This window comes from Colobus angolensis, unplaced genomic scaffold, assembly GCF_000951035.1.
Source record: "Colobus angolensis palliatus isolate OR3802 unplaced genomic scaffold, Cang.pa_1.0 Scaffold170, whole genome shotgun sequence".
In the NCBI taxonomy this organism is placed as follows: Eukaryota; Metazoa; Chordata; class Mammalia; order Primates; family Cercopithecidae; genus Colobus; species Colobus angolensis.
In genome coordinates, this window is record NW_012114822.1 from 3,106,210 (window position 1) to 3,132,673 (window position 26,464).

The following is a 26,464-nucleotide window of genomic DNA, read 5'->3' on the forward strand; positions in this document are numbered from 1 at the left end:
ATCCAATGGCGCTCCAGGAGGGGTGCATAAGCTGAGCCTGCCGTGGAAGGTAAGGTGTCTTCCCTGCACTCCCGGGGCCGGAAGGGCCTCTGACTTTGTGGTGTGGGGTGGGGACCGTGTATGGAGGGGCCCCTAGTATCCGCCTCACCTCCTCTGCTGAGGTTGTGTCTCTCTCTCCCTCTATCCCAGGCCCCCTCCCACCTGCCTCTTTGTTGCCACGGCAACCGAGCCCCCCTGAATCCTGGGCAGCTACTCCCTGGGGAGTACCAAAGGCTGGGCCACCCTGCCTCCCAAGGGGTGTCCAGTTCAGCCCATGTCCAGCCCCCCCACAGCCTGTTTCTCTGGTGGGATGGAGGGGACCACCACACTCACCAAGTCCCAGGCAGGAGACCCGCAGACCAGACTTGCCCAAGTTCCTGAAAAACAAACGCCACGTGAGTTCTCAGCACCCAGGCAGGACCCCGCCAGCCAGGCTCAGGTCCTGCCAGGGCCAGCCCCCAACCACTCCCCCAACAGTCAGTGTGTGTTTGGAGGCTCCGAAAGGCACCGGGGACCTTCAGAGAGCTGTTTCTGCTCAGCCACCCCAGGGGTGAAGTGCCAACTGCCCCCAGCCCACACCATGCTGCTGGCACGGGCCCTGCTGGTGCCCACTGGGGATCTGCAGAGTCGTCTCGAGGATAGATGGAAATGCAGAGGGACGCTGTTTTATGGTGAAACCGGGCTGGTCTCAGCCCCATGGCACCATCTATGTGGTGCCCCTTGCAGAGAAGCCGCCTCTTCCCTCCTCTCTGAGGCCACAATTTTGATTTTGTGTCTCTTCTTCCTGTCTCCAGAGACTAGGGCAGGAGATCGTCCTGTGCACCGGACCACATGGCCTGTGCATCTGTCCCTCAGGGTGCGGGGAGCTCCATGATGGGGCTGCCAGTTCTTAAGCAAGGCCAGCCCTTCCTTTGTTACAGCCAGAACCAGGCCCAACAGCCGCGGCAGAGCCTGGTAGCGCAGGCCTCCTAACCAGGCACAGCTGCCCGGGCTCCTTCCCAGGGCCACTGAGGCACCTACCCGCTGCGGTGCATCCCAGGGTTCACAGGAACGGGCCTTGGGCCATCATGACCATCCTTAGGAGGTGAAGGAGGGTGGCAGCCCTCTGCTGAGGACCGGCATGCTGGTCTGTCCTGGCACAGGTCACCTGGGAGCCCACGGAATTGCAGCAGGCCAGGCGGTCCCCAGGCATCCCGTCCCCAGATCCTCCTGGGAGCCGTACGTGGCGGGCGCCTTGCTTGTTGTGACATCGATTCCCACGCTATGAGACCTGCCCAGCAGGCGGAGGAGCTGGGATCCCACCCAGGCAGTTGGCTCCCAGCTTACGTTCCCCACCATGGTGGCGTGCATCCCACCCCCAGCCTGTTTAGCAGGTCGTGATCTGCCCAGATGGTGAAGTTGGCAAGTGGCCGGGTGGGTCTCACAGCTGCAGCCAGGCCTGGACTCATCTGGGGTCAGATTCCACTTCCCTTGTGGGATCCAGCTGCCAGCATGTGGTCAAGGGGCAGCTGCTTCTAGGAGGTGGGGAGTGAGAGCCATGAGTTACCAGCGGGTGAGGCCCAGCCTCCTGGCCCAAGGGCCCTGCATTTCCCTGGGGTCATGACACTTCTAACTTCGGAGGATGCGAAGTCCTCAGTTAATCCTCTTCCTGTCCAAGCCTGGCCCCTGGGAAGGCGGCATGGGGCTCAAGCCTCATTCTGACCCCCCGACTTCTGACATGAGCCCACTCTGTCCCTCCCAGCCTCGGTTTCCCTGGTTATAAGGCTCCTGGACTCCTCTATCACGAGTGGATATACTACTACTAAGCAGCTTGAAAACAGCTGAACGTGTCACCAAATTGAAGGTACTTTAAAATGGCCTAGGTTTATTTTTTAATTTCCCATTAAAGCCAGTCCAGCTGCCAGCTATTGCTCCTGTAGGCAGAGCTGGGATTTTCCCTAAAGGAGAATATAAGAACAGGCGAGTTTTCTTTCAGGAAAGGGGAGGACCGGGCGGCGGCTATGGGCAGAGACTCTGAAGCCAGAGCCCAAATCCTGGTTCAACTTTCCTGGCTGGAGGACTCCGGGCATTTTATGGAGTGGCCTGATGCCTCAGTGTTCTCATCTGTAGAATGGGTTCATGTAGAAAAGGCTGCCTTTCTCATGGTGGCTTCCATGAGGACAGAAGGAGATCCGTGAGGACAGAAGGCTATAGGACACTGACTCATGTGTCTCATTTCCCAAAGACAGCAGGAGGGTGACCTTTTCTTATTCAAAAACAACAGACAAATCAAATAAGCTTTAACTATTACCATGCTAAAAAGGAACTGAAGTTTCCTTTTTCCTCCTTATACATCAAAGAAATAATCTGATAGTACCCTCTCCATTGCTGGCATGTTCCAAGCCAGAATAACTCATGTCTGCGACTGCCGGGGAGAACAGCCTGACTGTATCACTAATACATTCTGCATGAGCCTGGTCAGTTTAGAAGTTTAGGTTAATTTCCCCCATGCTGGCTAGAAAGTAACTGTGGTAAGAAATTATAAAGTTGCTTAGTAGGAGTCCAATAATGAAGCAAAGGGCTGGAGGTTCTGACCAGTGCCTCTCGGCTGCTTTGGGGTCATAACCCCTTTGCAAAAACAGATAAAGCCTGGAAATAACGCCCAGATACATACGCCCTCAGAACCTTGCTTGCAACATCTGGGTGTTCACAGAGCCCTGGACCCCACTGGTCTAGACACATTTGGGCATGGAGAAGGGAGGCCAGGCCCCCACTTCTGCAAAACCACGTCTATGAGTGACTGTGGGGAGCAGTTGCTTAAAGAGGCTCTGCTAAAGGCCAGGTTGGGGTGAAGAGAAGAGGCGCCCCTTGGTCGCCAGTTTGGGGAGGGCTGACAAAAGTTGCCCCTGCCCCTGATTCCATATCTGTTCCTGGTCTGACTGGCGGGAAATGGGCCCGCTTCCCCGAGTGGGCTCCAGGTTCAGCCGCTCTTCCACTCACCACCCACAGGACTAATTTAACAAAACTAGGGCACCATGTGATGCCACAATTACTCTGCTCAACTTGTTTCCCTGTGAAAATGATGGTATTGGTTCTGCCATCCGCTGCCAGGCCTCGGGAGAAGGGATGCAAAGGGACAGGGCACCTCCAGGCTGAACGCTGTGTAAGCATAGCTGCTTCGTGGGGTGGGGAGCACACGTCTCAGCCGGGTCTGGACGGGGCTGCTGCCTGCTGCACTTGCAACTTCCCAGACACAGAAACCATTTCCTACCGATTTCTTCCTCATCATTAAAACTTGACATCCTAATGAAGCAGGCGGTAAACATCTCGAAACCCAAATACTGTTGGTCTTCATTAACTTGCCTCCTGTCTCTCCTGGGGTCTGGAAAACGCCCAGTGAGGACTCACAGGCACAACCTCTGCCGGAGGGGAGCGCCCATGCCCATCGTGGAGCCCCTGGATGCTGCACACCCCTAAAAACTGCACTGCAGTCTTGGGAAGGGCCAGAGCTGGAAGGCCCCGGGAAATGACAGGTCATTTTACAAAGAGGAGTTTGGGGCCTTTCATTGGAGCCACCTGGGCAGAGGACAAAACTGTGATCGGGTGAAGGGCAAGCACCGTGGCCTTGGCTAGCCGGTCCCGGAGGAAGGCAGGTGGGACGGCTCCTGTTAGTGCCCTGCTCGCCTGTCTGCTCTGTGCAGTGATGATCTGTTTGCACGCCTGCCCTGCTCCCAGATTCCAGGCTCCCTAAGGACAGGCTGGGCTTCCAGTCTTTGTCTTCTAATTGGAGCTGGCAGTGGCAGGGTCCCAGGGAGTGCTTGTTTGGGACGATGCTGGGGATTAATTCAGGGGTGAGAAGCCCAGGCCCTGGGGTCAGACTCTCGGGACCAGGTGCTGGCCCCTCCCTTACTTATCAGGCTTGGCCTCCTGCCATCCCACACTGAGTATGCCTTAGGCCCTTGGGCAAGAATGTGGTGCCTGGTACTGGCCATGCACCTTTAGTTTCCTAATACCTGTGGACTGTGCGCATCACTGGACAGCTGTGCCTGGAGCACACTACTGCGAAGGGCCAGCTTCCCAGGGAGGAGGTCAGAGTCACAGGGAGGCTGGGATCAGGCTCCCCCTCAGTCCCTCCCGCCCCTCACTTGCACCCTGGCTGTGGCCCTGGGACAGTCCCTGTGCAGCAACGCATTAAGCAGGTACTGCATGAGCAGGATGGGAGAGGCCCGGGGCGGGGGTGCCCAATGGCACAGGCTTTGGATTGCCAGGCCCATCTCAGCCCCTGTGAAACTGCACCTCATCCTACAGGGCTATGAACCTACCTCCCGCCGTGACAATAGCAAGGAAAGCTCCCAGGCCTAGCCAGGTATAAGGCTCTTTTGCAACTCCATTGGAGAGATGGGGTCCCTCAGAGAGTGCTAGGGCTGGGATTTGAACTCTGGTCTGCAGACTGCAAACCTGCCAGCTCGAGGAACACCTCCCTTCACTGCCCTGTCTCGCCCTCTCTGCCTCCAGCACGCACGTGTGTGCATGTACACATAAGCACACACATGGGCGTGGTGAGGACTCACCCTCTTGGAGAGCCACTCCTCAGTGAGTTTTAGGAGGGAAACAGTGTTAACAGCCACACTGTCTAATTACGTAGTGCCTTATGTTTAGAAACAGTCCTGCTTTTAACTCCTTTGAGATCCGAAGACTGACATAAAAGTCACAGAAGGCAATAGGTATCTAAACCAAAAAATATATGTATACATGTTTGGTTCACTCCTAGCTTTATTATTATTATTTTTTGAGACAGGGTCTCATTCTGTCACCCAGGCTGGGGTGCCATGGCGTGATCTTGGCTCACTGCAACCTCTGCCTCCCAAGTTCCAGTAATTCTCCCACCTCAGAATCCCAAGTAGGTGGGACTACAGGTGCGCACCACCATGCCCAGCTAATTTTTGTACTTTTTGGTAGAGACAGGGTTTCACTATGTTGGCCAGGCTGGTCTCAATCTCCTGACCTCAAGTGACCCACCCTCCTCAGTCTCCCAAAGTGCTGGGATCACAGGCGTGAGCCACCTCACCTGGCCCCCTAATTCTAGCTTTTGATCCCTACTTAACAAAAGATGTAAACTCCAGAGCTTCTAAAACAGAGAATTCCATTCTGGACTGTCATTAAGCTTAGAGGATTAGACACTTTCAGCCCAGAGGTTCATTAAAGCATATCCCACCCTCCTGGGACACAGGGAAGGAAGAGACACGAATGTGGATGCAGGACCCCAGAGTCATCCCAGAATTCACCTCCAGAATGGGTTGGCTTAGATGACGCAGTTTTCACACGAGGCCCAACTCTCAGGCACTGGTTTTGCAGAGGTTTAAGCCACACAGCTCAGGCATCAGGATGGACTCACAATGCTTTTCAGGTTGGCACCAATACCAGCTATAAACCCAGAAGATTCCCAAATGCAATGGGAACAGTCCGTGGCTCTTTCTGACGCTGGTGGCCTGCACTCCTGTTTCAGGTCACTGAAAAGCACAGTTGTCCCCAGTTCAGTTCCTGTTTTGGGAAAACTTTCCCAAGAAACCTGGGAACCAGAGACCTAACTTAGCTTTTCCAGCTTCTGCGGACCACGTGTTGCGGAGACTTCCTTTATCCCTGGAGGATGGTTCTGGACGCAATCAAGGCTCTGGACTCAGAGACTTACACAGGGAGTGAGGAAGGCTGTCCCCCCACTACAACCCTGTTCCCAGGACCCTTTGTACAAAGCTGGGACCCTCCTTTTCCATCCTGGGCACATTCCACCATCCTTTGAGAAAGGCCCCGGCAGGGAAGGGGAGGGAGGCCCTGCTCCTGACATGAGTGCTTTAGCATCCTCCCCACATACAAGTCACAGCACCTGGAGTCAGATGGGGGCTGAGCCCAGGTGGAGGGAAGCAAGGTGCCTGGGCGGACCATTGGGAAACTCCAGATGTGGCCTGGCTGACTGTGCCTGCTGGAGCAAGAGTCGCGCCTGCTAGAGGAATTGGGCCCCGGGCCTGGTTCAGGTGGAGGAAGGATGATTCGTTCCATCACAGGGTTCACCCCACGGCCCCTCACTATCAAACGGATGTTTGTCACGGTGGCCTGGCTGGAAAGACATCGGATCACCCCCAGGGCATCTTGTGGAGCCTGTGTGCCCAGGGGAGGGCAGGAGGATGTTGGGGGCCCCTGTGGCCCATGCCTCAGGGTTCCCCAGGAAAAGGCAGCATTGGCGGCTTGGCTATTGTAAACGACCCTCAGAAAGAAAACAGAGGCAGAAGGAAGGAAGACGGCGCCCTCACCGTCTCCCCCTGAAATGGGAAGAAAGAAACTTCGCACTGACCAGATTCTCAACGCTGTTTCTCAGCATCCACCAAGTACTAAGCACAGCCCCTCCCAGCCCTCAGCACAAACTGCCCAAGTCTGACAAACGGGGATTTGCAGATTTTATGCGCTCTCGAAAGTGAGGAGGTGGGGAGTTGGGGAGGCCGGGAGGTCAGCCCCCACCCTGCAAAGCTGTGCGCCCCCGTACCTATATTTCATCCCATGCTGCTTCATGCTGGTGTCACCGGCACACGGGAGACTCTGCACCGACAGCTGTCCCAGGCTCCGGGCCACCATGGCCACGGCGCGGAAGCGGCCTCGGGTGCCCAGGCTGGGGCTGCTGGCCGCCGGTCGGCCCAGCCGATCCTCAGGGCCCCGGCCCTTGAGGCTGTGCTCCGAGCACACGAAGGACACCTGCATGCTGAGGCCGGGCACTCAGATCCTGGCTGCGTCCCCTGTTCCCTTGGGCTCAGGAGCCATCTGTCCCCTAGAAACTCTTCTCCCCTGACCAGGACAAGACTTTATCCAGAAGCCAAGGAAGCCAAGGATTTCCGAAGGCAACGGTGGGGACGAAGGCTGCACAGCTCCGAGGCAGGGAGTCACATTTCCAGACCCGAGCTACAGAAGACCGGCTCGAAGCACGGCTGGAGGCTGGCGGGGAGGGGGGGGGTGTGTTTTCTCCTCCCCTCACATCTCTCCTGTCTCTGCAGGTCCTTCCTCTGTCCCCACCCTTGTCCAGCTCTGGCTGCCCAAGTCCTCAGCCCAGTAGTCTCCAAAAGTGTTGGGCAGGGCTGGGCTGCGAGTTACTCCTGATGATGAGTGACGGGTGACGAGCACAGCTGCCTTCTGTGGACCGGAGAAGGGAGGGCTCTCTCTGGTGCCACTCTTGGAGCCGGAGGTGATAGCCTGGGGGCTGCGCAGGGCTGCTGTGACTGCTCTCCTGGGCAGCGGCTCAGGGGGTCTTGGGGAGCAGCTGCTTCTTGGTGCTTCTTGAGTCTCTCTGAGGGGGCCTGGGATCCAGCTCCTGGCTCTGCGTGCCGTGGGCGGCTGAGGCTCCCACCAAGTCAATGAGGCGACCCGGGAGAGGCGCGGGCAATGTCTGGCCATTCATTATTAATGAAGCAGGATGCATGAGCCGCCTGCCTTGGCTGGTCCCCCGAGGCCATCGCTGGCTGCTCTGGGCTGACAGCTGCTGGACCAGGACTGGCCTGAGGCCTGGGTAGGCACTGCAGCCAGGGTGGATGCCGCAGGCTGGATGGCTGAGCTTGTAGGCAGCCAGCTCCAAGCAAGGCAATGCCCACTCCGGTCACAGCCTCCCTGGTGCATGCCCAGCGGCACCTCCTTGGGGTTCTCACTCCGGAGAGTGGGGTATCCACTGGGGGATTGGCACAAGGAGAAGCAACATCACCAGAAATGTGAAGAAGCCACTGTGTCTTGATGATAACGACACAGATGGCCCAAGGAAGGAAACGTGGGGGTCAAAGGGACAGAGAGGTTCCAACACTCCCAGTAAAACTTAGGTTACAGCAGATGCTCAATAAATACCCTGCAATCAGTGAGTGAATGGTTGAATGAAGCAGGCCCCTGCCCTACTTTACTTCATCCTCTTCAGCATTCGGAGGGGCTGGCTCTGCCCTGACCCCAAGTGTCCCCTTCACACCCTGCAGGTGGGTCCTGGCCCGAGCTGCCTTCTGGGCCCCCTCTTGTCCTGCCAGGAGGTGCTAAGGGCACTGGAAGGTGGTGGGGTGATAGGGGATAGGCAACCCTGTGCACAGCCCACCCCTTCTTGAGGCTGGACTCCAGGACTCAAAGGCCACAGCCCTGGCCTCCCGGGAGCTCATGGGCTGCTGAAAAGGCACAGATGGCCACCATTCCACCTTTGGCCCCTACCTACGGCTCAGGTTAAGTGTTTTGCCCCCTACCCTTGTCCCTACTTGGAGGCTCTTTATAGGGTGTGAGCAGCAGCAGCTCTTAGCATCCCTACTTCCCCTACATGTGCAAAGCCAGGGCCAAGATGGAATTTGCTCAGACTATCTTACAGAATTTTTCAACAGCCTCCTTCTCTATTTATAAAAAGGATCATATTGATTTGTTCAAAGAGCCTCTGGCTGCCTGCTGGGTACCATGGGGCACCTGCTCTCACGACGCTCACTGTCTAGGGCAGGGCTGTTCAACATCTGATCACGTCAGGGGAACTTATTACAAAGGCCGGGTCCTGGGTGGCCCCCAGCCCCGACCTACAGAATCAGCTCTCTGAGGCCCAGCCCAGAAGGCAGTGTTTCTACCAAGAGCTTTGAGTGGTGCTACGCATGCTGGCCTAGTGAGACGCAGAAATCCTCTACCTCTTCCTTACATATTCTCTGTGCTCTGGCAAATCATCGGATCCCACAATGGCTGGCATCTTACTATTCCCCAGGGGTGTTCTTACCCCCGGGGTGCACGTTAAGTAGCACAGCGTTAAGTGAGACTCACAAGACTTTTAGTCAACAAGTGTAAAATGTCATCGGCCTCACCACACGACCCAGCAATTCCCTTGCTAGCTGTGTCCTCAAAGAACTGAAAACATACACCCACACAAAAACTTCAACACAAATGTCCACAGCACCCTTATTCACAATAGCCCAAAACCAGAGATCACGCAACTGCACTCCAGCCTGAGTGACAGGGCAAGACTCTGTCTCAAAAAAAAAAAAGAAGTACTGACACAGGCATGGATGAACCTTGAAAACATGATGCTAAGTTAAAGACATTCATGAAAGAACGCATATTATTCCATTCATATGAAATATCCACGGTGGCTTAAGCCTGTAATCCCAGAACTTTGGGAGGCTGAGGTGGGTGGATCATGAGGTCAGGAGTTTCAGACCAGTCTGGCCAACATGGTGAAACCCCACCTCTACTAAAAATAAAAAAAAGAAAATTAGCTGGGCGTGGTGGCAGGCACCTGTAATTCCAGCCACTCGGGAGGCTGAGGCAGAAGAATCACTTGAACCCAGGAGGCGGAGGTTGCAGTGAGCCAAGATTGCACCACTGCACTCCAGCCTGGGTAGCAGAGCGAGATTCTGTCTAAAAAAAAAAAAAAAAAAAAGTCAGGCGCAGTGGCTCATGCCTATAATCCCAGCACTTTGGGAGGCCGGGGCGGATGGATCACGAGGTCAGGAGATCGAGACCATCCTGACTAACACAGTCAAACCCCATCTCTACTAAAAATACAAAAAAGTAGCCGGGCGTCGTGGCGGGTGCCTGTGGTCCCAGCTACTCAGGAGGCTGAGGCAGGAGAATGGCATGAACTCGGGAGGCGGAGCTTGCAGTGAGCCAAGATGGCACTACTGCACTCCAGCCTGGGAGACACAGTGAGACTCTGTCTCAAAAAGAAAAAAAAGAAAAAAAAAGAAATATCCAAATAGGCAAATCCATAGAGACAGAGTGGTTGCAGGCGGTGGGAATGGGGAGTGAGAGTTGAAGGGTATGGCTCTTCTTTTTGGGGTTGATGAAAATATCCTAAAATTGTGGCAATGTTTGCATAGCTCTGAATAATGAAAACTGCTGAATTGCAGTTTTCCATACTGCTATTAATTCCATACAATTGTAATTAATCCCATACAATTGCATTAGATGAATTGTATGGCATGTGAATTATATTTCAATAAAGCTGTTCCCCTCCCCCTGCAAAAAGTCACCTCCCTGAAAACCGTCTGGGCCTCTGTTCCTGCTGTTCCCTGTGGAAGTGCCCTTCCTGTTTCTCCGCCTTTGAACCTGGAGTTGCTTTTGACATCAGCTCGGACAGTGCATGCGCTGGCCTAGTGAGACGCGTCCAGCACCATGTCACATGCTCAAAAGCCTTCAATAAATATTGGATCAATGGACCCAGGAAAGACTAACTTACGTTCCTTATGATATGATACTAAGGGACACAAACAGCTGCTTGACAAATGTCCACTTACTGGGGGAATGGCGTTTCCTAGCTCACACTGTGTTCTTTTTTGAGAACCCAAGGTAGAAATTTTAGGGACACTGGACTCTTTTTTTTTTGAGACAGAGTTTCGCTCTTATTGCCCAGGCTGGAGAGCAATGGCATAATCTCGGCTCACCACAACCTCCACCTCCCAGGTGCAAGTGATTCTCCTACCTCAGCCTCCCGAGTAGCTGAGATTACCGGCATGTACCACCACACCCGGCTTTTTGCATTTTTAGTAGAAACAGCGCTTCTCCAAGTTGGTCAGGCTGGTCTCGAACTCCCAACCTCAGGTGATCCACCCGCCTCGGGCTTCCAAAATGCTGGGATTACAGGCGTGAGCCACCACGCCCGGCTGACACTTGACTTCTAAGCAAACAGTGGGTCTCTTCTTTGTGGAAAGTCCATATAAAACACACAGCCCTCGCCAGTCACTGCCTGGCCAGCTAGTGGGTGACTCTGGTATTTTACTTTTACCGCCGATTTAATTTACTAGCCTATCCTTATTTTCCATTTTCCCCATATTTCCTATTATTTATTTAAAAAATTGCATGGTAGCAGATTAATTTAACAATGTCACCTACAATCCTTTTGGTAATAAGGCGGGGTGGGGGGTAATTTTAAAAAGAATTCAATATAATTTTTGCATTATGCACATTATATTATGTTATAACCTGTGAAAATGGGTGGCCTAGATGATTACCCTGTATCAGTGGGTGTCACCTGGGTGGGGTTTTGTTCCCCAGGGAACAATGGGCAGCGTAGGGAGGCATTTTTGGTTGTTCCAACTGGGCAGGGGGTGCTACTGGCAGTAGGCAGAGGCCACGGATGCTGCCCCCTGACAGAGAACTGTCCAGCCCAAGTGTCAGTGCTGCCAAGGTTGAGGAAGCCTGCTCTGTATCAACCAGAATCTGGGATGGTGTCTTTCTGATGACATCGTCCAGACAAGGGAAGCCTGGAACATTCATGTGCGGGGACAGAAAGCAGGAGATGGAGAGGGGGCCTTTCCAGACAAAGCCACCAGTCCCAGCAAGCAGTCCTTGGTGTTGAAAACCTCTCCCACCCAGGAAGGAGATACACTAAACGGTCTCCAGGAGGGAGTGGTGGGGGGTTCCTATCTTCTTCAGACTTCTCTATATTTCCCAAATTTTCTATTGTGGAATGCATATTTCTCTTATAATCAGGGAAAATCTTCCAGTTTTTCTTTAAAATATTTAACCAAGGGACTGGGCGCGATGGCTCACGCCTGTAATCCCAGCACTTTGGGAGGCAGAGGTGGGCGGATCAACTGAGGTCAGGAGTTCCAAGACCAACCTGGCCAACATGGCGAAACTCCGTCTCTACTAAAAATAAAAAAATTAGCTGGGCGTGGTGGCACATGCCTGTAATCCTAGCTACTCAGGAGGCTGGGGCAGGAGAATTGCTTGAACCCAGGAGGCGGAGGTTACAGTGAGCCGAGATCAAGCCACTGCACTCTAGCCTGGGCAGCAAGAGTGAAACTCCATCTCGAAAAAAAAATAAAAGAGAACAGAAGTCAATCGGCACATGTCTGGATCTCCTCCTCATCCCAACTTGGATGCATCTGCAAGGAGAGGCCCTTTGCGAGGACACTGAAATGCGCAAAGCTCAGGTCAAGGTTGTAAGCTTTTAGCTTTCCACTCCTGTCTAATCCTTGCAACTTTCTAAGAATACTGCAAGTCTCAACCCTGTTTGGATTTTTGTGTGTGTCTGTTTCTTTTCTGTGTTGTGTTGAGACAGGGCCTCACTCCTGTTGCCCAGACTGGAGTGCAGTTTCACGACCATGGCTCACTGCAGCCTTGACCTCTCGGGCTCAGGTGATCCTCCCACCTCAGCCTCATGAGTAGCTGGGATCACCACGCCCGGCTAATTTTAAAAATTTTTTGTAGAGTTAGGGTTTTGTCATGTTGCCCAGGCTGGTCTCAAACTCCTGGGCTCAAGCAATCTGCCCACTTCAGCCTCCCAAAGTGCTGGGATTACAGATGTGAGCCACCGTGCCTGGCTCAACCCATTTTGGACAGGTGGAAAATTCTAGCATCTGGCCAGCCTCTGAAACCCACCGGGCTCCTGCCCGCCTTCTCTGAGTGGCAGCTCCCTGTGGGCACAGCACATGTGTCCCGGTTCCCCAGGGAGCTCTGAGCTCAGATACTCATCCCATCGTCCCACAGCACTGGCATAGTGGGAGTGAGTGTCAGGATTCTAAAGAGGATCCTCCTGGAATGGGGCACAGGGGTCAGAGGAGGTGCTTCCTCCATCTCGATGAGGACTTGTACACACCTGAGCACCTGCTGGGGTGGTCCTGAGGACTAGCTCCCGGGGACCGGCTGCCAGGCCCCAGCCCCCAACACCAACTGCTTCTGGAGTGGGCTTTGTCAGGCTCAATCTCCAGGGCCCCCCACAAACCCCAGTGAAGGCAAAGGGACTGAGAGGGGCGCCTCAGCCTGGAAATTGTATCTACCTGTGAGTTCACGTCATAAACAGGTGGGCTTGACATGCTGTGGCTAGTTTCAGACGGCAGGAGGCTGTGCGCAGTGTTTGGCATGCTGCGCTGGGCACAGCTGGCGTGGCTGGGTGGAGGGACACCTGCTGTGGCTCCAGGTGCATCACCTGTGTGGCCCCAAGTATGTCAGTCTCTTCACATCCCCCACAGAATGCCTTTTCTTAGGTCCCGCTGTGTGCAGCATGCACCTGCTGTCCCAAACCCAGGACTCTGAGAAGGGAGCAGGAGATGGGATCTATGATGGCTAATACTGAGTGTCAACTTGATTGGATTGAAGGATGCAAAGTACTATTCCCGGGTGTGTCTGTGAGGGTGGACTGGGAGAAGCAGACCCACTCTCAATCTCGGTGGGCACCACCTAACCAGCCGCCAGTGCAGCTAGAATAAAGCAGGCTGAGGAACGTCAAAGGACGAGACTGGCTGAGTCTTCTCCCATGCTGGATGTTTCCTGCCCTTGAACATCAGACTCCAAGTTCTTCAGCTTTTGGACTCTTGATCTTACACTAGTGATTTGCCAGTGGCTCTCAGGCCTTCAGCCACAGACTGAAGGCTGCACTGTCGGCCTCCCTACTTTTGATGTTTTGGGACTTGGACTGGCTTCATGGCTCCTCAGTTTGCAGACGGCCTGTTGTGGGGCTTCACCTTGTGACTGTGTGAGTCAACTCTCCTAATAAACCCTCCTTCATATATTCATCTATCCTATTAGTTCTGTCCCTTTAAAGAACCCTGACTAATGCAGAATCCTTCTTGTCCAAGTGGGAAATCCAGACCTTCCACAATCTTCCTTCCAAAGCACAGGCCCCAGAAAGCCAAGCTGAGGATGAGGCCAGCACCCTGGGGTTTTGTGCATCAGAGGGAGAACCTTCTCTCTGGTGAGGTTGTCTTTAGTGTCCTGAGGGGCCTCCCAAAGTGCCGCGATCACAGGCGTGAGCCACTGCCCGGCCCCGTGCTGCTAGGCTTCGGTCAGAGGCATGGAGCGTGGCTGGTTGACTTCAACCTATAACTGAGTTCTGATTCTTCTTCTGTCTCTCCGGTACCTGCTGTTGATAAGATGAAGCAGCTAGCTCTTGCTGTGATTCATCGGAGGGCAACCACCCCCAATTAAAAGCTCTGCTCTGTGTCCCTGGAGTGCACCACAGACAGCATCCCTGCAGCGGAGGCTTCTGGCTCAGTGCCTGGGGTCCACGCGTCCCCCTAGGGCCTGGAGAGGCCGGAAAACTGGGGCCAGCCAGCTCCTCCCCCACAATGGCAATAGGTTCGCAGTGGAAGGGGGCAGACATGCTCCTATGCACAGAACGAGGCCTGTGGAGGGCTCAAGTCCTTGAGAAGGTTTTAGATGCAGCAGTTTTTTTTTTTGAGGTGGAGTCTCACTCTGTCACCAGGCTGGAGTGCAGTGGCGTGACCTTGGCTCACTGCAACCTCCACTTCCTGGGTTCAAGCAATTCTCCTGCTTCAGCCTTCCGAGTAGCTGAGATTACAGGCACATGCCACATGTCCAGTTAATTTTTGTATTTTTAGTAGAGATGGGGTTTTACCATGTTGGCCAGGATGGTCTTGATCTCTTGACCTTGAGTGATCCAGCCACCTCTGCCTCCCAAAGTGCTGGGATTACAGGCGTGAGCCACCCTGCCTGATCTGATATGGCTTTTAAAAGCACAGCCTCCAGCATCTCCTCGGAGAGTGAGGCTGAGGTTCTGTATCCTGCAGAGACCGCCTTGTCCATGCTAAACGGAGTGTGATTTACATCCAAAGGTGGCTTCTTGCCCAAGGAAGGGCAGAGGATGCTGAACAGTTAAGGGGTTGCCCCAAAGGAGCAGTTTCTAAGAACAAAAGGAGGCAGGCCTGGTGGCCTTCCTAGAGGAGAAGTCTACCAGTTGAGTAAGAGCTGAAGACCCCATAGGGGCTAAGTGCTGTGAGTATGGCTTCCTTCAGCTGGGGCATGAAGCAAGGGTCCCTGGGAAAGGCCTGAGCCACCGTGTTCAAGGCCAAGTCGGCCAGCAGGAGAGTGGGTCGGTGGTGCCAGGGAGTATGGTAGGGCTCCAGGGAGAAGGTGGGCTCCATGCGGAATTCCAGGAGTGTCCTTCTCCTGAGAGCAGGGGCAGGAGGGCAGATGGCAGGAGTCTGTGAGGCAGCAGCAGGTTCTGTGTCTGGAGTAGGGTGACCCACTGGCCTTGTCAAAGGGCGCATCAGATGGTGGGGGACTTGACACGGAGGGACAGTGAGAGGCCGAGGGAAGGAGGAGGCCACAGGACCGCCGACAGGACATGCGAGCCTTGCCCAAAGTGCACATCCCCCTGGCGGGGCCCATTCTGTGGTTGGGCTGAGTGGACTGTGCTGGCGTCACACCTTGAAGCTGCAGGTGACACTAGGACAAGGCCCCCTGCAGGCCGTGTGTGTGCTTCCCAGAAACCAGCTTCACATGGTCTTCAAAGCCAGTTCCTCCAGGCCGTGTGTGTGCTTCCCAGAAACCAGCTTTACATGGTCTTCAAAGCCAGTTCCTCCGCCTTCCTCTTGCTCACCAGGACCTCATGGCCCCACACTCACTTCCAACTCTAGGAGCCCAGAAACGGGAAGGCGGCCCGCGGCTGTGAGTCGGCTGGCTCTGCTGGGAGTTGCTGCTGTTTCCCATGCAACTGTCCGGCCCCGAGCGAGCACCTCTCCTTCCCTTCCTCCTTCCGTCCTCTGAAGCACCCTTTGAGATGTAACAAGACCAGCAACAATGACCACTGAAGAGCCTCTAGGGACAGATGCCCCAAATCTCCAGGAAAGGGCCTGGGGATCTGCACTGTAACAGGTATAGCTGGGCACAGTGGCTCACACCTATAATCTCAGCACTTTGGGAGGCCAAGGCGGGTAGATCGCTTGAGCCAAAGTGTTCCCGGTTAGCCTGGGGAACCTAGTGAGACTCATCTCTACAAAAAATACAAAAATTGGCCGGGCGCGGTAGCTCAAGCCTGTAATCCCAGCACTTTGGGAGGCCGAGATGGGCGGATCACGAGGTCAGGAGATCGAGACCATCCTGGCTAACACGGTGACACCCCGTCTCTACTAAAAATACAAAAAACTAGCTGGGCGAGGTGGCAGGCACCTGTAGTAGTAGTAGTCCCAGCTACTCAGGAGGCTGAGGCAGGAGAATGGCGTAAACCCGGGAGGCAGAACTTGCAGTGAGCTGAGATCCGGCCACTGCGCTCCAGCCTGGGCGACAGAGCGAGACTCCGTCTCAAAAAAAAAGAAAAAATACAAAAATTAGCTGGGTGTGGTGGTGCGTGCCTGTGGTCCCAGCTACTAGGGAGGCTGAGGCTGGAGGATTACTGGAGCCCGGAAGGTTGAGGCTGCAGTGCGCTATGATTGCACCACTGCACTCCAGCCTGGGCGACACAGCAAGTCCCTGTCTCAAAACAAAAAATAGCAAAAAACAGGAAAAACAGGTACGGCCCATGATTCCTGCTGCCAGGCCAGCTCCAGACACACCTAGCACATCAATGATCGGTGACAAGGCAACCACTTGGTGCAGGAGTTTGGTTCTCTGCCTTTCCTCCCACCTCTCCTTCAGCAGCCCTGTCGGGGAGGGAAGGGCTGTTCTGTCCCTTTAGGGAAGCTGGGGCTGGAGAGGCTGGGGCTGCAGACGGATGCTGTTTCCAGGCTTGGGGTGACCATGACCACCAAGTCTCCAACGTGGTGCCCACTGCCAGCAGAAGCCCTCCCTGCCCTGACACAGGCCCCACACAGCTGCCAGCCACGGTCCTGGGCAGGCCCTCACGGAGAGCACTGGGCCTGCCAGCTGGCTTTCTCCCAGCCCCTGCGTCTGGCCCCGCAGCTCTTCCAGAATGACTGGCTGCTCGCCTCCCGCCCTCCTGCCCTGCCTGATGCCTCCATCCCTTGTCTGCGCGGCACTGAACTGCATCTCTAAGCGCGACTAGGTGCACGAATGAGACCCCAAGACGGATAGACAGGATGGTCCAGGTGCCTGGACAGCTACTGCTGGGTGGGAAGGTCCTTTTCCCAGGGACCGGAAGGGCCTGCATTTCTCTCCCACAAGGAGCCAAGCCTGGAGCTTTGAGTTATGTCACCTGGAGCTTATTTAGTCCTCAGGACAATTCTGACGTAGTGACCCTGGTCTCCACCTTCCAGGTAAGGAAACCGAGTCATGGAGAGGCCAGGGGACTTGTCTGAGGTCACACAGGTAGCTGGTGGGAGCCTGGGTTCCTCCCAGGACACTCAGGGATGTCCTCGCAGGCTCAAGGTGTTGAGTCAATCCTTGGGGCCTGTGGCAGGTTGAAATGTGTCCCCAGAAGACAGTTGAGATCCTAATTCCTGATACCTGTGAGTGTGACCTTATTTAGAAACAAGGTCTTTGCAAATGTAAACAAGTTAAGTTGGGATGGTCCTGGATTAGGGTCGGCCTTTAATCCAGTGACTGGGTTTTTGTTTTTTGCTTTTTGTTTTTGAGGCAGGGTCTTGTTCTGTTGCCCAGGCTGGAGTGCCAGTGGTGCGATCTTGGCTCACTGCAGACTCTGCCTCCTGGGCTCAGTGATCCTCACTTCAGCCTCGTGAGTAGCTGGGATCACAGGCACTCACCACCATGCCTGGTCAATTTTTGTAGAGATGGAGTTTTGCCACATTGCCCTGGCTTGTCTTGAACCCCTGGACTCAAGTTATCCACTCACCTCAGCCTCCCAAGGTGTTGGGATTACAAGCATGAGCCACTGCACCTGGCCATGACTGGTGTTCTTATAAGGAGAGAGAGATTTGGAGACAGAGGCCCACAAAAGGAAAATGGCCATGGGCGGGCAGAAGCAGAGATTGGAGTGATGTGGCCACAAGTTGAGGAATGCCCAGGACTGCTGGCATCACCAGAAACTGGGGGAGGCAAAAAGGACCCTTGCTGGGGCCTTCGGAGGAAGTGTAGCCCTGCTGCATGTGAGTGTTGGATTTCCAGCTCCCAGAACTGGGAAAGAAAAGGTTTCTGCTATTGTAAACCACCCAGCTTGTTACAGCAGTCTCAGGAAAGTAAAACAGGATCTTTCCCAAGACGGACCCTGTCTCTTGGGGACCCCTCTTTCCCAGGATGCACTTGGCCTTGTAGACAGGTTAACCTGCCATCTCCCTCTGGCCTCTGCTGTTTTTCTCCTGCCCCTCCTCCAGCCCTCCTCCTGCCCTCTGTGCCCTCCTTCCCGTCTGTCCTTTAAGACACACCTGGATTCCCAGCTTTTCCAGTAAGCCTTCCCTGGCAGGCCCAGCTGGAAGTGACGGCCTATGGTTAACTGAGCAACTACAGTCTGCTCAATGAACTTGGCAACCAACCAAGTACTTCCTGGTGAACCTGAGCTTGTGGTAAGAGCCTGGGATCTAGAGTCAGAAAGCACAGGAAATCAGGACTCCTGCCCTGCCAGGAGTTCATGACCAAGGGTCAGTGCCCAAGGACTGCAGAGGCTCCCTGCCATCCACACCTGGACTACACAGAGAGCCTCAGACCAGCTTCCAGTCAGTCCTGTCTTCCCACCATCAAGGACACAGCCAGAACGAGACATGTGCTTTGGAAAGTGGATTAAGACCAAGACCACGTAGCGCCTTCCGACCTAAACTCACAGAGGCTGGGGGTGTTCCGGGTGCCAGGGACAGACAAAGCTCTGATCTCAAAGCAGTGCAGATGGGCAAAGAGCAAGGCAACCGAGATGGACGAGGGGTGAGGAAGACACTCGTTCAGGAGAGGGGCTTCTGAGTGACTTCGTAGGTGCTTGTTTAGAGTGGGTGCTTGGGACAGTCTCTTTGGGGACCAAGCTTAGATGTGACAATGGGAAGGAACCAGGCCATGTCTGGGGAGGCACCCTCCAGGAAGAGGGAACACAAAGTCTGAGGACCCTGCAGATGGAACGAGTTCCCCTTTGGGGATACAGAAGCAAGGGACGGCGTCCGGAGCCTCCTGAGCAGGAGGGAGAGGGGTCCGAGTTGAAACCAAGGAGGCAGGTTAGGGTCCCGGAGAGCCTTGTGGGAGTTTGGGTTCACTCCCAGCACCACGGGGAGCAGAGAAAACACAGCTGAACTGAGGGCTGGTGTCTGGCCAGCACAGCGTGGGCCGGGTCACAGCTTCCGGTCTGCCATTCTGAGGCCACATCTCTGAACCCTACCATCCACAGGGGAGGGGAAGTGGGTGCTAGGCCAGCTGCCCTCACCCTGCTCCCTCATGCTTACACAGGGGCTGTGTGGATTTAAAAATTCATCTTAAAATTCTTTTTAACAGCAAGAATTGAGGACAGCTTAAAGAATGGGGAAGTGTAGGCTGGGGGTGGTGGCTCATGCCTGTAATCCCAGCACTTTGGGAGGCAGAGGCAGGTGGATCACTTGAGGTCAGGAGTTTGAGACCAGCCTGGCCAACATGGTGAAACCTGTTTCTACTAAAAATACAAAAATAGCCAGGCATGGTGGCTCGCGTCTGTAGTCCCAGCTACTTGGGTGGCTGAGGCAGGATAATCACTTGAATCTGGGAGGCAGGGGTTGCAGTGAGCCAAGATCGTACCACTGCACTCCAGCCCGGGCGACAGTGCAAGACTCTGTCTCAAAAAAAATGGGGAAGTGTAACAGGAATGCTGCTGGCCACCTCCACCAGCTGGGGTTCAGTTCAGCTGATGAAACGCCCAGGCCAGGGGAACAACTGGTTCCTTGCGGCACCGGGCAGTGCCAATCCCCACGTATCATCTTTTCTATACTCATATTTAAGACCAAGTTTAATGGAGACCCAGCCCAGTTGCTGACGGAGAAGAGGTCACCATGGAATAAATTTATCTGGGATCTTTAATAACTGGTGGTCTGAGTCACGGGGCACCCCACCCACCCCCTACCAACCTGGGTGCAGCAAAATGAAATTCACCAGATAGAGTGAGGCCACCACTCTCCCCGCCCCTCTTCACCCCGACCTGGGTGTAACAACAATCTTTGGCCCATCAACTGCTAAAGGGACTTTGTCGGTGGGGTGAGGTGGCTCATGCCTGTAATTCGAGCACTTTGGGAGGCCAAGGTGGGCGGATCACCTGAGGTCAGGAGTTTGAGACCAGCGTGGTCGACATGACAAAACTCTGCCTCTACTAAAAATACAAAAATTAGTCAGGTGTGCTGGTGCATCCCTGTAGTTCCAGCTACTCGGGAGGCTGAGGCAGGAGAATTGCTTGAACCTGGGAGTCAGAGGTTGCAGTGAGCCAAGACTGTGCCACTGCACTGCAGCCTGGGCGATGCAGTGAAACTCCAACTCAAAAAAAAAAAAAAAGGGGGGTCCTTTGCCTTCTGGTCTCCTCCACTCCCTGAGAAGGGAGATCCCCAAGGGGCGTTTCAGCCCCATGGTGGGTCCTGCAGTGTCTCCGAGGCTGCTCAGACATTTTCCTCAGGGCTCCAGGCAAATAAAAGACATGTCCTCCTCACCTGTGCTAGTTCCTTGCAGCTGCCATTACAAAGAACCCCAAATTAGAGGACTTAGAACAACAGAAATGTCTTATCTCCCACTTCCAGAGTCTGAAGTCCAGATATGGGCAGGGCTCCCTCCAAACGCCCTTGTGAGGTGTCCTTTCCTGCCCCTTCCAGCGTCTGGTGGCTCCTGGTGGGGCAGGAGACCAGGGTCTGGAGGCAGGGAACTGCAGGTCAATTCCTGCTGACTTTCTAGAACTAAGTCAAAAGGAAAACCCCAACTTTCCATGCCCAAGTTACAAAAGAACCAGAGGCTACTCTCTTTGCACGGTGCCCCCTTTTCTGCGTGGCAGATGAAAAATGGAAGATACTTCTGTTTGGTCCCCTCCTGCAACCAATCAGGCGGGTCGTGGGCCAAGTCTTCATTTGCATAAAAGTGTAACTTTGTAACTTCACTTCAGCTTCTGATTGGTCACAGGCCACTACTTCATTTACATAGGGTGTACACCAAGTAACCAATGGGAAATCTCTAGAAGGTATTTAAACATCAGAAAATTCTGTATCCAGGTTCTTGAGCCACTTGCCCACTCTAATCCTGTGGAGTGTATTTCTGTTTCATCTCGGCTCACTGCAACCTCCATCTCCCAGGTTCAAGTGATTCTCTCTCCTCAGCCTCCCGAATAGTTGGGACTACAGGTGTGAGCGACCATGACTGGTTAATTTTTGTATTTTTAGTAGAGACAGGGTTTTGCCATGTTGCCCAGCCTGCTCTTGAACTCCTGGCCTCATGTAATCCACCCGCCTTGGCCTCCCAAACTGTTGGGATTACAGGCGTGAGCCACCACACCTGGCTGCTTTTGTTGCTTCATTCTTTCCTTGCTTTGTATGTGCATTTTGTCCAATTCTTTGCTCAAGATGGACACCCTCCACTGGTAACACCGAGACTCCTCGTGGTTCCTTGGGTTGTGAACCCATTGCTCCTCTCTCTATCACCACATGGCCTTCTTATAAGGACATCAGTCGTAGGAATTAGGGTCCATTCTATTCTTGAACGGCCCCATTGCCCCATCTTAACTAATTATATCTGCAATGACCCTATTTCCAAATAACGTCACATTCTTCTTCTTTTTTTAAGACAGGATCTCACTCTGTTGCCCAGGTTGTAGTGCAGTGGCACAAACAGGGCTCACTGCAGCATTGAAGTCCTGGGCTCAAGTGATCCTCCTGCATCAGCCGCCTGTGTAGCTGAGACCACAGGCATGTCTCACCATGGCTGGCTAATTTTTTGATTGTTTTTAGAGATGGGGTTTCGCCATGCTTACCAGGCTGCTTCTCAAAGTGCTGAGATTACAGGCATGAGCCACCACACCCAGCCTAATGTCATATTCTGAGGTTTAGGATGAATGTGAAATTTGGGGGTCTTGATTTAACCCACTAAACTCTCCTCCATCACAAATCCTGTCCACATCGGAGGGAGCTGAGGTTTCCCCCGAGTTTGGAGGACGGGGTCTGGCCCCTCCTGCGTCGTCGTCTTGTATCCTCTACCTTCCTCCCTCCAGCCTAGCCACCTGGGCCTTCTCTTCGCTCCTCCAACTTAGACAGGCATCCATTCCAGACCCCTCTCCTCTTGGGCTGGAATGTTCTCCACATCTTTAGACGATCCCTCTCTCAGAGGGTTCCCCCTTGGCCTCCCCGGTCTCTCTTTATTGCATTGTCCTGCATTGCTGCCTTGGCCAGCGGCCACTGTTGGAACTTGTCTCCGTGCAAGCTCGCTGCTTCTCTGCCCCCCAAATCCCCCAGGCCATGGCTGCAGTGAGGGTGGGGACCTGGTTAATCTTGTTCATGCAGCAGCTCCAGGATCTGGCCCAGCGCCTGGTGCCGAGCAGACTCTCAACAAACATTTACTGAATAAACAAAAGGAATCAATGACTAGCCCGTCATGAATGCACAGCGTCTCCTTCTTGAGAAATTTCCAGCAGAACGAGGAGGTCAGCTGTGGCCGAACTAGCGGACCCTTTGTCCTTCCTTTACAGCTGGATTTAGGATACAAAGCCTGAAAAACTCTGCCATCTAATGGACTCACAGGAGAAGTGTTTCGTTTCTTCAGATTACAACCACATATTCAAACAATGACAACCAGCCGCTCTGGCTGTCACCTGCTCATGGTGTGACCAAACACGCTGTCCACAGGAGAAAACGTTAAAGGAGCAGTCCCGGCCTGCACTCCACTCTGCAGAGAGCACGCAGATGATCCCTGGGGTCTGTCTCAGATGGAAGCCAGAGATTGAGTGTTGCCAGATAAAACACAGGACACCCAGTTAAATTTGAAGTTCAGATAAACAATGAGGAGCTTTTTAGTACAAGTTATGTCCCAAATATTGCATGGAACATATTTATGCTAAAAAGTTACTCGCTGTTTATCTGAACTTCAAATTTAACTGGCAACTCTACAAGGCCTGGGTGGGGAGGGTCCCCTTTGACTGACTGGCTTTCACAAGGGCATGTTCCTGAGAGGCACAGAAGATGAAAGCTGTCAATTTGCAATCGACAGGGATTTACACCAGCCAGAGAACGGCGGCTGGCAGAGCGCTGTCCGAGGTGCTGAATCCAAAGGCAAGCGCCCTAAGAAGAAAGTCCTGTGGAGGTTCCAAGTGAATTCAGACCTTTGTGCCTATCATTTAGAGCAGGGGGCTCCAACACCCAGAAACACATTTTTCCCCCATGGAGAAACACCCCACACATTTTTATCCCATGGAGAATTTACCAAACTTTTTGTGTGTGTGTGTGTGACGGAGTCTCACTCTGTCACCCAGGCTGGAATGCAGTGGTGTGATCTCAGCTCACTGTAACATTTGCCTCCTGGGTTCAAGCGATCCTCCTGCTTCAGCCTCCCCAGTAGCTGGGACTACAGGTGCATACCACCACGCCCAGCTCATTTTTGTATTTTTAGTAGAGATGGAGTTTCACCATGTTGGCCAGGCTGGTCTTGAACTCCAGACCTCAAGTGACCCGCCTGCCTCGGCCTCCCAAAGTGCTAGGATTACAGGTGTGAGCCACTGAGCCTGGCCCCAAACTCTTAATAGGACTTATCTTTTGCTAGGATAGGACTATGGCACTTTCACCTTCTTTTTCTTTTTATTTTTTTGAGACAGCGTCTCACTTTTTACGTTGTTGCTCAGACTGGAGTGCAGTGGTGTGATCACAGCTCACTGCACCCTCAAACTCTTTGGGCTCAGGTAATCCTCCCACCTCAGCCTCCCAAGTAGCTGGGACTACAGGTGCATGGCACCATGCCTAACCAATTTCTTTGTATTTTGGGGCACAGACGGGGTTTTGCCATGTTGCCTAGGCTGGTCTTGGACTTCTGGGCTCAAGCAATCCACCCACCTCGGCCTCCCAAAGTGCTGGGATTACAGGCATGAGCCACCATGCCTGGCCTCATTTTCTTCTTTTATACATTTTTATTGTTGTTGAGATGGTGTCTCGCTCTTGTTGCCCAGGCTGGAGTGCACTGGTGTGATCTCGGCTCAATGCAACCTCTGCCTCCTGAGTTCAAGCGATTCTCCTGCCTCAGTCTCCTGAGTAGCTGGGACTACAGGCGCGCCCCACTATGCCTGGCTAATTTTTGTATTTTTGGTGGCAGTGTTTCACCAGGTTGGCCAGACTGGTCTCGAGCTCGTGATCTCAGGTGATCCATCCGCCTCCGCCTCCCCAAGTGCTGAGATTACAGGTGTGAGCCACCATGCCCGGCCCTTTATACATTTTATATGGCTGAAATCAGACTTCCCACCCCAACCCCCCTGCCTGGCCCTTACCGATACTTCATGCCGGTGCGCTGGGCGGTGCAGCCGTCCAGGGAGAGGCCGTGCATGCGGAGGAAGCTCTCCATGTTCCTGGCCTGGGCGGCCGCCCGCACCTCCCGCAGCCGCTGCAGTTCCAGCATGTCCGTCTGGCGGACGGGATGCAGGGCCCATTCAGAGTGGCACCTGCTGCTCACGCTCCGCAGACTCTCGCTGTACGTCATGGACAGCATGGTGCCGCCTGGCCTGGGAGCCGCCACTGTCCAGACGGTGATGAGTTAGACAGTGTGCCAATGCCCCGCGTGCCCCAGGCTGGATGGCTGGCCCTGGGGCAGGGGGCGGCTGCAGTGAAACATCCTCTAACTACTGCCGCCACCAGGAGGTGTTGGTGTCTAGGAGTGGGACCCGGCCCCTGGATGTAAACATCTCTTGGCATGAGATTCTCAGTCCGCAAAGCATGCTTGCCAGGAACTCTGGCTAAGCTGCCCTTTTCTGCCCCCTGCATCTGTGAGACAAGCACAGGCAAAGCTGCATTCCAGACAGGACAGCTACACCCCAAGTGTCCAAATGAAAACGGGAGCACAGAGAGCATGCAGAGCCTGAGCCCCCCAAATGCTGAAGACCAGGGTTGATTTTCTGTGGTGACTGTGGTACCACATCACAGTGTTCTCTTGAAGTGGTTCCCAGGGTAAAGCTGTCCCTGCGAAAGCAGCGCAGGGCACACCTGTTGCTGAAGTAAACTCTCCTGTAATTATGCCAGGGAGGCACCTCACCCCTGCATGCCAGGTGGCCCCAACCCGGGAAGGTCCTATTTGCTCCTAGCCTTGTAAAGGGAAATGCTATCTATACAACACATTCCCTGCTTGTTGAAAGCATCATTGCACCGCAGAGATCTTTGGGCTTCATGCTTTTTGCAAAAGAACAACCGAGCAGAATGCATTTAAGCAGGTTGCAGAGGAGAGTGGCCTGGGGAAATAGGCTTAGTTGGGACAGGGGAGTTTCAAAATTTCTATGTGAAGAGCCATTGCTAAATAGTCAGCTGAAATGATGAACGCACATTCTTGGAAACTAAAAGCAATGTAAATGTCCATCAATAGGGAAACTGGTTACCTAAGTGACAGTCCATCCACATAGTGGGAATTTGTGCTGCTGTCAAGAATGAGGCGTCTCAACATAGACTGATGTGCAGTGAGCCCTGAGAGATAGTGGACAATTAAAAGGCCAAGGGAGAAAGCATGCGTCCAGAACTCAACCACTGGTGTTAATTCACGTGCACAACAGTGAGTGAACCAGTGAGGGCAGCCTCGGGGCTGAGTCCTCACCCTGCAGAGTCTGTGACAGGGCAATGAGGACATGGAGGCAGGCTCAACACAAAGGAGGTCCCCAGTCCAGCGACCCTCACCCTACCTGACTGCAGCCTGGGCCATGGCCCAGGTAGACAGCACTGCAGCCCTGCGTCATTGCCAGAGAGAGAAGGTGCAGAGGGGAAGTCACCATTTCAGCTGGGTCAGCTGCACAGGGGGATCCTGGAACCTGGCCTGGGAACTGCAAAGGAACCAGCACTGTCCCCAACTTCTGCCTCAAGAGAGGAAAAGTTCGATTATCCCTGGAAGGAGCTGGGAGGGCTATCCTGGGAGCTGAGACAGCTACAGAGGTTTTAGCATGGTCCTTGAAGGGGGCTGAGATGTCCTGGAGTTGCCCTAGGCTGGGCCTTTCCTGGGGTGAGCTCCAGGGGCCAAAGGAAGGACCCATAAGGGGCAGGAGTTTGTGATGAGCCCCATGTACCAGGGTCCTTCCAGAATGGGTGACCAGCCTGCTGACCTTTCACTGCTCTGCCTATATGTGCACTCAGAGAGGGGTCCACCTCCAGGAGCCCACAGCTGCCTCTTTCATGGAGGTTTCCCTGCAAGTATTTGTCTGTATCTTATTTGTAGGGACCATCATTCATGTCTGCCCTGTTGTGCCCAGCATGAGGTCTAGCTCAGAGCAGAGCCTACAAATGCCTGTTGCATGAACATGCAATTGAGGTAGGGAAGGTGGGCTCAGAGAAGAGCAAAAGAGAGACCAGCCGGCAAGGAGCCCCCGAGGAGCCCCTACAGGGAGATGGTAGCAGTGTCCACACAGGCCTTGGCCCCACCACCCTGGTCAGGGCTGGATGGCTCCCTCCCCAGAAGCGGGCAGCCAGCTGTCCTTGGAGCCTGTCGTGCTGGCCACTCACGGCCTGCACCTCTGCCTGATGGGCGTGGCTCCCGGGGGGCCTGTGCTTCCCATCCTACTCTCCGCCCCACGCACACAATGCCACGTGCCTCTTTCCTGCTGCGATCTGTCTCCACTACACTCGCCATCATCCACCTTGCAGATTCCTTTCTAGCTGTCCTGTGTGCTGAATTCACTCCCCTGAAGATTGGGTCCAGGAGGGTAGGGACCCTTCTGCCTCCTGCCACTGCTGCC

The 26,464-nt window shown here is 54.1% G+C and overlaps 1 protein-coding gene across 8 annotated transcripts in view; it reads right to left on the bottom strand.

The window, feature by feature from the left end:
- Window positions 1–26,464, bottom strand: part of KCNAB2 (potassium channel, voltage gated subfamily A regulatory beta subunit 2) — a 109,456-nt gene that overhangs the window by 29,018 nt on the left and 53,974 nt on the right. For 5 of the 8 annotated variants that reach the window (XM_011938292.1, XM_011938295.1, XM_011938293.1 and 2 more), the window contains one exon: window positions 373–416. In XM_011938292.1, the coding sequence (XP_011793682.1) occupies window positions 373–416 (44 nt within the window). Of the gene's footprint in view, window positions 1–372; window positions 417–6,553; window positions 6,766–24,028; window positions 24,273–26,464 lie in introns of those variants that run through there. The other 3 variants (XM_011938289.1, XM_011938288.1, XM_011938291.1) reach the window with 2 other exon arrangements.